At 36.0% G+C, this 12,302-nt stretch overlaps 1 protein-coding gene across 1 annotated transcript in view; it reads left to right on the forward strand.

Moving 5' to 3' along the window:
• Nucleotides 1-12,302, forward strand: part of ANO3 (anoctamin 3) — a 286,329-nt gene that overhangs the window by 184,286 nt on the left and 89,741 nt on the right. Inside the window, exons 10-12 of the mRNA XM_057507518.1 lie at nucleotides 278-333; nucleotides 4,158-4,279; nucleotides 7,905-8,039. Coding sequence (XP_057363501.1) covers nucleotides 278-333; nucleotides 4,158-4,279; nucleotides 7,905-8,039 — 313 coding nt within the window. The remainder of the gene's footprint in view (nucleotides 1-277; nucleotides 334-4,157; nucleotides 4,280-7,904; nucleotides 8,040-12,302) is intronic.

The raw sequence follows: 12,302 nt of genomic DNA on the forward strand, positions 1-12,302 counted from the left end.
GGGAAAAAAACATTGCTCCAGGCTCCCGTGATCCCAAATAGGTGTGAATTAAAATGTACCGTATTTCATAATGCGGCAGTTAGTAATGTTGTAAGGATATAATTACTCTTAGTCTCAGTCTCTTTCACAAGTTCGTGTCCTCATTGGTGATGTGGCTAAGCAGTCATTTGTGTTAATTTAAGTTTTTAAATTAATTTAGTGACCCAAGTATATGTACGTTGCTTCAGAGGGAAGTCTTTAAACTGACATAAAAACTGTTCTTTTCTTCTTTTCCCAGGTATCTGTAAACTTATAAACAATGGCTCATATATAGCAGCTTTTCCCCCACATGAGGTAATTTTGAAATATAATTTCCATTAAAAAGAAAAAAAAAGTCTCATGTTCAATGCTTGATCCCATTTTTTTTTTCATTGAAGTCTAAATGCCCTTTCCAAGTAGAGTTTAGTCAGTGAGTGGTCCTGGGCCTTTTTGAGACCCCACTGTAATCTGGCTGTGCACTGGCTCTTGTGCTTCAGAACCTTTCTGCTGTTTGTCCCATATTAGGAATCCCAGTCTCAGACACAAACTCACAGACATTGCTCTGCCACTTTGACTACAACCCTCTGCACCAAAACAGAGCTCCATGTTTGACCCAGCTTGGGATCCACACCACAGGGCAGGTTCTAGTTTGTGCCTACTACTTGGGGATACCTGAAAATTTGAGGCAAACCCACACCAGAAATATGTACCCCATTATTTACTTGTTTCTCTTCCATGTTATCTCTCTACCCATTTTAAGAAGAAATGCCTTCTCCAAAGTGGAGAAAGGTGGTGGGCTCTGCCTGCTGAATCATGAATGACATTTCAATGAGTTTTATACACCATCCCTAAACACACACACACACACACAGTATTCTTTTTAAGGTAATTTTGCATTTTAAAATAAGAATGGAATCTTCAGAAGATTAATGTCTGTACTTACAAATGCATCACACTTCTATTTATGAAGGCTGAGGACTCACAAGATACAATCCCTATCCCAAGGAATTCAGTGTAGTACATAACCCACAAAAGATAAAATGTACTGAGCACTCCCTACTTGGCACTTAGCTAAATGTTTTATATGGATTATCTCATGTAATCCCTATAACCCTCTGAGATAGACAATAATATTAACTCCACTTTATAGATGCTTTGCTTAGACACAGAAAGATCAAGTATCAGAGGTGCAGTTTAGAGTCCAGGAAGCCAGACTCCAATGCTCCTCCTCACTGTGGTACACCTCCTAATAGGAGAAATAGGAGTAACCACAGCCGGTGTTACGTTAATGCATTTCATGTGACAGGTCCTGTGCATCTATCTTCCATTTACCTCACAATAACTTTGGCAAGGTACAGATGCAGAAATTAGGCTCAGAGAAATTAAACACCATGTCAAATTCAACATAGTAAGTGATAAAATACTCAGAGTGGCAAATCTAAGCCCTCGTGGAAATTTTGCAGCTTAAAAGAAAGTTTGTTTTGTTCTCTGTTAAGTGATTTTACCTTCATGGCTAGTCTGTGTTCTGACAGTTCATTGGATAGTCTCTTTCATGACATTTGGAACCTATTAGGAATAGATTGTAAATAATCACCATTTCCTTGCTTGTTTTTATAAATAATAATATATGGAACACAAATAATAATATATGGAACACAGAAAACAATATTGTTAAAATTAAGTGACTAAAACAAGGCAGTCAGTCAATGAAAAGTTCCCAGGAATTGTCTGTTAGCTTTAAATGCCACAGCAAGACTTACTTAGAGAGAAACGGGGCAGTGGCACTGACAATAATTTGGTTAAAGAGCTTCGTGATTTATGGCCTCCTTCCTTGATACAGGAGTACTGCTAGTGTGAGTCTTGTATCTTTCATCCGTAATTGAGATTTATTCTTTGCTCACAATAGCTAGTGGGAAGAAAGACATTTCTAGAGAGACTTGGCATGAAAAAGAAGAAAGAAAGGAAGGAAAAGAGAGATTTATGTGAGAAGGAGTTTGCCTAACATGCTGATAGAATTGATAATGTCACCAGTTATGAACAATGGAGGCAAGGAAAAGTATGTTGAATGGAGGACAGGACAGATCATAGGGATGGGGAGGACCACTGAGTGTCCTCTGAGAAGGGGTGAAAACATTTGCGTGGACAGGAGCCATCACTTGCATCAGTTTTCTCTTGCAGCCCACCTCATGTCACTGTCAACCCAAACAGTATGGTGATGGAGGTTACTGAGCAGAGTTAAAAACCTAGAAGTTCTTCTGTTTGACTGCTGAGGCTAGGAAGGAAAGTCATGAATTTTAGAAGTATTGTCAGTAATGATTGAAAGAAGGCTGTTATTTTGCTTCACCTTCCCTCACCTACCTAATCTCGGAGCTGTCTATCCTAACAGGTCAGTCCAATTTCACAAACATACCTTTCCAAGTAGATGTTCCTATGCTTAAAATCACAATCTTTGCTTTCATCTGCTTAGCATCCAATCTTTAGACTTTAAACCCCTTGGGCTCCCTTAGGGAGGAAAGTTTTCCCTTCTTTTTTTCTAGGTTCTTTGGCTGGCCTAATAATGAAATTGGCATAAGACAGATTAATATGAGAAAAATAAGTTTGATTATGTACTTACAGGAGCCCCACAAAGACATGAGAGGTTCTCTATCAGGCAACTGAGGTTTACATACTATCCTGAGCTATGAAAGAGATAGGGAAGGAGAATGATTCACAGGAAGATAAGCAGAAGAAATGTTTGGTAAACAAATTATTGCCATGCCATGCAGATGAAGTCCTTCTTGTGTTAAAAAAAAAAAAAGTTGTCTTTGGTAATAGCTCTCTTCCTGGTATAGACACCCTGTCTTAAGTTCTTTTAAGAGTTCAGGGGAAAGGAAAAAGTTCTTGAGCCTCTCGGTCCTTAATTGTCTTCAGCTCAAAATAATCCACTTCCCAAAGTGGCACATTCTTGGGGCAGCCTGCCCTGACCCCCTCAGCACTTTAACTGTATTTCCACTTTTACAGAATTAATTTATCTGTTCAATGAGAAAGCCTGAGGTGAGATCCACATGTGTTCATCACAGCCTTCACACCCCTTCAGACCATGGTTTAAGGCGTCTGTTTCTTCAAAGGAACTCACAGCCCTGGGTGTCCTGGATTATTCAGCTGATAGTTTGTACTTTTCAATGATGACATTATGTCAAACACCTAAAATTAACTAACACTGATATTTGTACATCTATGTGCCTGGCCGTTTGTAGTGATTATCCAGGTGGTCCCTCACAAAACTCCTCTATACTGGGTATCATTAATATGTATTCTTATTCTCATCATCTGTGTGAGGAAACTGAGACATTAATCCACTTGCTTTAAATTTTCATCAGACTTTTTATAAAAGTAACATCACACATATAAATGAGGAAAAGAACTTTCAAATCCTATTTGCTAAGTTTTGTTTTTGAAAAATATAGTCACCATATCTGTTGCTCTCTTTTTTGATTATAGAAGCAGAGTAATTCAGCCTTCAGGGAGCACTTTCCTCTATAAGGCATATATATCCTGTTTCTGAAATTGCAACCTACATGACAGATTTTGAGGGGGGATATAAAGAATTTGAAAACATGCTTCAATTTTGGGAATATCTTATGTGAAATAAGTTTTAAGGATAGTATAATTTGTAAACATGACTAGCGCTGATGACATAGGCCTTGTACTTTTTGAAGGAACATTTACTCTCTTCCTTTGCTTCTATTTATTATTATTAATTTTTTCTGGGCTGGATCGGTTCTTAAAGCAGAATAATATTCAACTTCTGAACCAAAGATAACAACAATTTTTCTCAATGGAGCTGAAGATACTATGTTTATTAAAAGACCTCAAGTTTCAAACTGTGAAACCTAAAGTCTACTTTATGTGAAAGGGATTGGTTTAAAAATGGATTTTAAGAGAAGATTTTTAAGGAAATGTCAGAATATTTGCCATGAAACACACATATGAAAAGCATTTACTACGTCATTCCAGTGATGGTTTTAAGTTCATAATTTCTGAAGCTTTCAATAAGTTCTTCAATTATTCTGGGAAGAAAAAACAACCAAGAGAAGTTCCTATTTAGTTCACATTTCACAGAGTATGGATACTGAATCATCTTATTTTTTCTATTTCAGGGAGCCTACAAGAGCAGCCAGCCCATCAAAACCCATGGACCTCAGAATAATAGACATCTACTGTATGAGCGCTGGGCACGCTGGGGAATGTGGTACAAGCATCAGCCACTGGATTTAATCAGGTACTATGGATGGACTGAAAATGGAAGGCATACTTTGCTGTTTTGTTGTCATTTTCTTAGATTGGAATTATTTCATTTGCCCACCAAATCATCTCTATCAGTCAGCATGCAGTCAGGAAGAAGGAAGCCACCATAGGCCTTTATTTTCAGTAAAAGAAACTTAACTTAGGGAATTGATCACACAAGGGATGAGAAAGCTATGAAATCACACAGTTATTGTGAGGCAACCAGACATTAGGAATAGAGCAATGGAGAAGGCATGGCAGCTCTGGGGACAGTTCTAGGGCAGCCAACAGAGAAAAAAAGATCCTGCTTCCCCTTCCTCCCGTCTTCGAGACTTCCAGTACTTCCTGGCCCATATTAACCAGGAGCAATTTACACTGGAATTTGCATAATCTACTTCTTTGTGAAAACATCAAAACAAGGAAAGACAGAAAATGGAACTGAGAGTAAAGAGAAAAATAACCAACATAGCATCTATGCATGTATTTATCTTTCAACAAGACTTAGTATCTGTTCTATTCCAGGAAGTATATTTCTAGTGAGTAACTGCCCTCAACTTGAAATTAGTCTTGAAATACTGTTATGTCATGATTTATTTCCTGATGGAGAATAAATTTTTTAAATCAGGAAATATGTATGAACAAGGACTTGTTCATACATATGTATAATATGTATAATCAGGTCCCTAGCTAACTATAGATAATTTATAGAATAAAAGAAAAAAAACCTTTCAGATTATAAGATCATGTATCTTGATATTTGAACCATTCATGAAATATAAATACCAAGAATAATTACAATTGTGTCAGTCATTGTTCAGCAGGAAATGTAGAACTGATAGACTAGAAGGTATATTTTAAGAGAATTTAATAAAAGAACTCTGCAGGAATGTAAAGGATCATGGGAGCCAGCAGGATGATCAAGCTTCCAAGGACTGGCAAGGCTAGATGCTGTTATCAAACCTAGGCCTAGAAGGACAAGAGAAGAGAGCAGTTGGCAAAACCTGTCAAAAGCTATACCCATAGAAGGGGGGACGGCTGACATGGGCTATGGCTTTAGGAAGAAAGCAGCTACAGCCATAGAGGTGAGCCTCCTGGGGCACCCAGCAGAAAGGAAAAGGGTACAGCATGGATCTCATGTACAAAGCATAATATCCAGCTCCAAACCATTTTGATTTCAAAATTAAGTACCTGAGTATGACCAAAGTCAAGGTGCTTTGATTTTAATTCTGTCCATTACAACAGATTATCAGATTCTTATTTATGCAAGTGAAAAAAGTATTATTTTAGAGATATATGAACACAGTGAGATGTGCTAGTTCACAAAACTATATTGATTAGCAATTAAAATGAAGCTGGGATTTTCAAGCAAACATTTCATTGCCAATAATTCTTTTGTCTGTAGGAGACAGTGGTCTTTCTGCTTCAGGTGGTTTCAGCAAGCAACCTTTATTCTCAAAAAGTTGGATATTTTCTGCTGCTATTACCAATTCTTTGGCTATTGACATAGAAGGGAAATTTTGCTTATGAAAATCATATATTTTATGTTTAATGACTAAGGGGAGAAGGATGAGATGAAGGGCCCACCCAAGATGAAGGCCATCAAAGAATATAGGTGGGATTTCATCCTCCTTTTTAGGAACTTGATTGTTACCAAAATTGAGATGGGGATGGGACAAATAGTCCTATTGAACTATACAGTCTTGTGCTTAAGATTTTGTACAAGGCCCAGTTTTCTGCAACCAGCAGAAAGATACCTTTAGCATCTATGACTTTTTAATTATTTGGAGTTAGGTTGTTCTTAAGACTACACAGTTTTAAGGACCTGGGTCTCTTATTGTGTTGCTTCCTACCTGAAATGAAAGAGAAAGCATGCTCCAGTTTTTTGTACATTAGTCTCGGATGATAAGAGATCCACAGGCAAAGCCTATGTTCTCTCGTGCTGAAAAGGCAGTTCGTTAATAGTGTATGAAAGGTGAAGGTCTGCCAATTCATTTTCCTTTTTATAAACATTTCTGGACATGTGTTTGCACTTTTTTTTTCCTTTTTTTATGAAAATGAATTCAAACATTTAGTAGCCAAAACCTACCTTAGTTTCAATCTATTTTCCATGGGAAAAATTTTGAATCTGGAAAGAGCACATTTTAAAAATGGTCAGTTACAAAATCTGCTTGATAAAAGAGTTGTATGGCATTTTTAAAAAATGTTACACAATAGGCCTCAGATGGATTTAAACTTTAAAACTAAATGAAATAACTCTCTCTAAAACATTTGTTATTTTCTGACAGAGGTTCAGCGCAGAATCCTACCATCAAATGAAATGCCACGTAGGGTACCAAAATATTAAACATACGGAAGGAGCTTGGCTATGGGTTTTTAGATGATGGAGACCCAACAATTGTTGAGAATTCCAGAAACTTATTTCTTACCGGAGCTTTATAAAGTGTGATAGTTAATATTGCCAGAAGACTTGGTGAAGAAAGTGACTGAGTAGTCGTGGGAACTGCCTTCTCATCTGTCATTTCCATATAGACTATGTTCATCAGCTGAAGGAAAGTAAAATACATCCATTCCCTTAGCTTCCTTCAATTCTCCCTGTGGTGGGTGCTAGTGAAACAAGACACAAGCCAAGTTCAAGCAGCTTGCAGTTGTATGGGGAGGAAGAGGGATGGAGGTGTGACAGATAATTGGCATAAAATGTTTTAAGTTTAGGTCACTGAAATACAGAAACATTTAGAACACTGAAACATGAGGGCAATGTGGGAACAAGGCAGGGGCGTCTAACCCAGGGTTGAGGTAGAAGTCAGGAAAGGCTTCTTGAAGAAGTGAGATAAAGTGAAGGATAAGTACTAGTCATACAGAGGAAGAGGGAGAAATGTAATAGTCCAAAGTGAGGGAATAGCATTAACCAAGCAAAGAATCATGTGCTTCACAAACACAAGTAGCGACTATAGCATCTTACTACACTGATGGACAGTAACTGTAATGGGGTATGTGGGGGGGACTTGATAATAGGGGTGAATATAGTAACCACAATATTGCTCATGTGAAACCTTCATAAGATTGTATATCAATGATACCTTAATAACAATAATAAAGAAAAGAATAATGTGCTTCAGGAACTGCAGAGTTGAACTTTTTTGAGGAAGATGTGACATAAGCATGTGGATGGTGTCTAGCATAAGGAAGTCTGGCCAAGGGTGCAGATGGAGACTGACATTGAATCAGCTTTCAGTATCCATCTAGAGGGGGAACATATTTTTATAATATATGCAAAAGTATGATTTAGCACAACTCTGTATGTGAAAAAAATTTGGGGGTGGAGATTCTACCAGAATAGAGGAAAGCAAGAATCGGCTTATGAAAAGCCTTACAAGCCATGCTAAGAAGTTTGATATAGAAATAAACCCTTTATAAAATTGCCCTTATAATGACAGCATTTAAAGATAAACTAACCACTGTCATTATGTTCATTAACAAGCAGGAATATTAAGGTACTCCAGATGGACCTGATGTGGAACTGAGCTGGCAACCTTAAGTATCCATCAGAAATTCTGAACATGACATCAGTATTTGTAGTGTCGCTTTTGTTGACTTCAGCTAAGATTTGCATTTTCTTCAAGGCTGTACTTTGGTGAGAAGATTGGGCTATACTTTGCTTGGCTGGGATGGTATACTGGAATGCTGATTCCGGCAGCCGTTGTTGGCTTGTGCGTTTTTTTCTATGGAATATTAACAATGAATGCAAGTCAAGTAAGGTAAGCTATTAACAGACATATTTTAAAATGTTGACCTTTTTCTTCTGATTGGGCAAAAGCTTTCTGATAATCCTGACAATAAAAAACAACTGATGGTACTACAATTTATTTATTTATTTTGGTAGAAGAGAAACACTATAACAAAGGTCATTCCTTACTTTAATGCAAACTCTTAGATACGCTCTAAGACTGTTTCTCTTTATGCCAAACTTCTCTTTCTGGTATATCCCACATAGTAGTTCAACAATGCAGTAGATAGTTTGTATAATTTACATATGCATAATACTTTATACTCTAGAATGCCCTATCATTAGTTCAAATAATTATAATAGCTACAACTTTAAATACTGACAATATACAAAGACCATCCAAATTGTTTCATTTGATATAACCTTCACTACAACCTTTTAGGAGATGAGTTATTCCTTTTTTGCAGAAGAGGGAACCTTACATAATTAAAGATGTCTGAACAAAATATTCATACTGCATAAATCTTCTCTAAGAAATCACCTCTCCTGAGAACATAAAATTCTTCTTATTCTCTATAGGAACTTATTTATCATCAACTTAAGATATGAAGATGGTAGTGAATTGAGATTTGACAAAAATCAAACATTCATCAGAATGGTGGTTCTTCTGCTAAAGTTGAAATGAATCAAGATTTGTATATAGGAACAATACATTATTCTTCAGCAAAGACAGGAGTCAGCCTGCTCTTAAAATATCCTCTTAAGAACATGTTCTATTTAATGTATCACAAGGATATTATCAAGTTCAACCTTGTATGATACAAAATGTGAAATGCTCTTTTCTCCTCCTTCAAAGCTCAGTACTTTTTTTCCTTGGATCCATTTATTAACCATGGCCTTAGCTACTGGACAGTAATCATGATAACTAATGTGATCATAAAAATTAATTTCCTTGGATTTTCTTTATTTATATATATATATATATATATATAACAATTTTGCCTGAAAACAAAATACTTCATCCTAGATTTGAATCCTGTTCCATAACCAACGTCTTTGATTTATTTGGGTTATTCATGAGGGTCCAATGACAATTAACATGACAACAAAGAAACATCTACTGTTCAAAACCTTTTCATCTCACTACAGCTCTGCACAAACTTGTGCCCCCTGGAAATATCCATGCCCCTCTGGGCATTTCTCTATGTGCTGTTGAATCAGTAACCTCTGAAGCTAAGAAAAGAGGTGATTTGGAAGTCATAGTGTCTTCAAAAAAACCATTTGTTTTTGTTTTTGTTTTTGTTTTTGTTTTACTGCTTTTCTATTCTCGGTTTCTATGTTTCAGCTTTTTTTTAAGATTCTACACATAAAGTGTTGCCATGCAGTATTTTTCTTTCTCTGTCAGCTTTTCTCACTTAGCATAATATCCCTAATGCCCATCCATATTGACACACATGGCAGGATTTCCTTCTTTCTTATGACTGGATAATACTCCTGTATATATCTCACACCTTCTCTATCTATTCATCTGTTGATGGACACATATATCGACTATTGTTTGTAATGCTGCAGTAATCATGGGAGCACAGATATCTCTTTGAGATCCTATTTTTATTTCGTTTGGAAATATACACAGAAGTAGAATTGCTGGATCATATGATAGTTCTATTTTTAATTTTTTGAAGAACTTCCATACAGTTTCCCATAACAGCTGTACCAATTTACATTCCCACCAACAATACATAAGAGTTCCCTTTTCTCCATATCCTCACCAACTCTTATCTTCTGTCTTTTGATTATAGGCATTCTAATGGATGTGAGGTATTATCTCATTGTGGTTTTGATTTGCGTTTCCCTGGTAATTAGTGATGTTGATCACTTTTTCATGTACCTGTTGATTTGTAAGCCTCCTTTGAAAAAAATGTCTGTTCAGTTCCTCTGCCTCTCTAGTCAGTTCCTTTTAAATCAGATTTTTTTTTTTTTTTTTGGCTATTGAGTTGTGTGAGCTCTTTATTTATTTTGGATTTCATTAATACCTTACCAGATATATGATTTGCAATATTTTCTCCCATTTTGTAAGTTGTCTTTTCATTTTGTTGATGGTCTCCTTTGCTGTGCAGAAGGTTTTAAGTTTGGTGTGGTCCCATTTCTTTATTTTTATTTTGTTTTGTTTTTTGCCTTTGCTTTGTTGTTAAATCCTATCACTGACAAGACCAATTTCAAGGAGATCACTTCCTATGTTTTCTTCTTGGAGTGTTATGGTTTCAGGTCTTAAATTGAAGTCTTTAATCTATTTTGAGTTAATTTTTGTGTATAGTATAATAGAGGGGTCCAGTTTCATTCTGTTGCATGTGGATATCCAGTTTTCCCAACACCATTTATGGAAGATACTATCATTTCCCCATTGTATATCATTGGCTCTTTTGTTGAAAATTGACCACATACACATGTGCTTATTTCTGGCTTCTGTATTCTGTTCCACTGATCTACATGTTTGTTTTCATGCCAATACCATAGCTTTGTAATATTGTTTGAAGTTGTGATGCTTTCAGCTTTGTTCTTTTTCTCAATTGGTTTGGCTATTTGGGGTCTTTTGTGGTTCCATACAAATTTCAGGATTGCTTTTTCCATTTATATGAAAATCCCATTGAAATTTTGATGGAGATTGCATTGTATCTGGAGATCTTTTTGATTAGTATGTATATTTCAGCCATATTAATTCTTCCAATCCATTAGCCCCAGAATATCCTGTCATTTATTTGTGTCTCTTTACTTTCTTTTGTCCGTGTCTTACAGTTTTCAGTGTGTAGATCTTTAACCTCCTTGTTTAAATTTATTCCTAAGTATTTTATTCTTTTTGGTGCAACTATAAATGAGACAGTTTTCTTAGTTTCTCTTTTTAATAGTTTGATGTTAATGTATAGAAACACCACAGGTATTTGTGTGTTGATATTGTATCCTGCAACTTTATTAAATTTGTTAATTCTAACAGTTTTTTGGTGGAGCCTTTAGGGTTTTACAAAATCACTCTTTTACAATGAATTGATAAAGACAAAAAATGATTCTTAGACAGTTAGCTACTGTTCAGGTTGGTTCCATGGAGGACATATTCACAAAGTTTAACCATGTGGTGTAGATCTCACCCCCACCCCTACAAAGCTGAAAATGAACAAAAGGCAGTGAAAGCAAGAGATTAGCTATTCCTATTGATTTATGTACCATTTGAATAAATTAGGCTCCTTTTTTATGAGATAAGTATGCTTTAACCTTTAGTACAAGGAGTGTTTTTAAAAAGCATTAGCAAAACTCTTTTCTTCAGTGCTTTATGGTATTACATTACCGCTACTTCTGTCACACTTTTATTAAGACCTTGTCAGACTTTCTATTCTAAAACAAGAGAAACATCACTGAATATCTTGGCTTTCAAATTTTCATGGGGCTGAAATTTTCCATTCAGGGTGTCAGACATAGTGAAGTCAGAGATGTGATTATGGCAGGTGGGAGGAGGACACCGGGCTTTTATGTTGTGTTGTTTTGTTTTAATATTACTTTATTAATCTTTTTTTCGCTTATTGCAAAGCAATAAAATGTTAAAAGCTGGAGATTGGGTTGTATTTATTATGTTTCTACCAGGTTTGTTCACGTAAATGAAAGTCATATGTGTCTTAAAAACCCTGCAGTTAATTGTAGAATTATACAGCAATCAAGTTGTAGACTCTTTATTATATGTATCTGTACACATGTATACTTACATGTGTTCATTGGTCTTAATAACCAAATGATGTCATATTTGTGTTTGGGAAACCATGTATCACAGTAGTATAAAAATGAACAAACAGGTAGATAAAATGGGTTTTAGGTCCAGGGCAAAGAGCAGAAACTGACTTTCTGGTCCAATTCTTGCCTCTTTGGCATTAGAATTTGCCAATGAATGTATGGGTCCTCAATACTAACATCTTTTCAAAAGCTGTTGGTTCCTAAAGGATCTCCCAAACCTGTTATTGACAGCATCCTTAGCAATAAGGATTCCTTCCATTTATCAAGGGCCTATGATGTGCCAGGCATATTATCAATGTCCCTTATATAATATCTCAGTTAGGCATTATATCCATCTAGAGGTGAAGAAATTGATCCTTTGAGAAGCAAATGACTTGCTCAGGGAAATATATCTAGTAAGTGGTCAGATAAATTTCAAACCTGCATCAGATATTTTTATTTTAATTGTGGTAAGAACACTTAACATGAGCACTACCCTCTTCACAAATTTGTAAGTGCACACTACAACATTAACTAC

This window comes from Manis pentadactyla, chromosome 9, assembly GCF_030020395.1.
Source record: "Manis pentadactyla isolate mManPen7 chromosome 9, mManPen7.hap1, whole genome shotgun sequence".
In the NCBI taxonomy this organism is placed as follows: Eukaryota; Metazoa; Chordata; class Mammalia; order Pholidota; family Manidae; genus Manis; species Manis pentadactyla.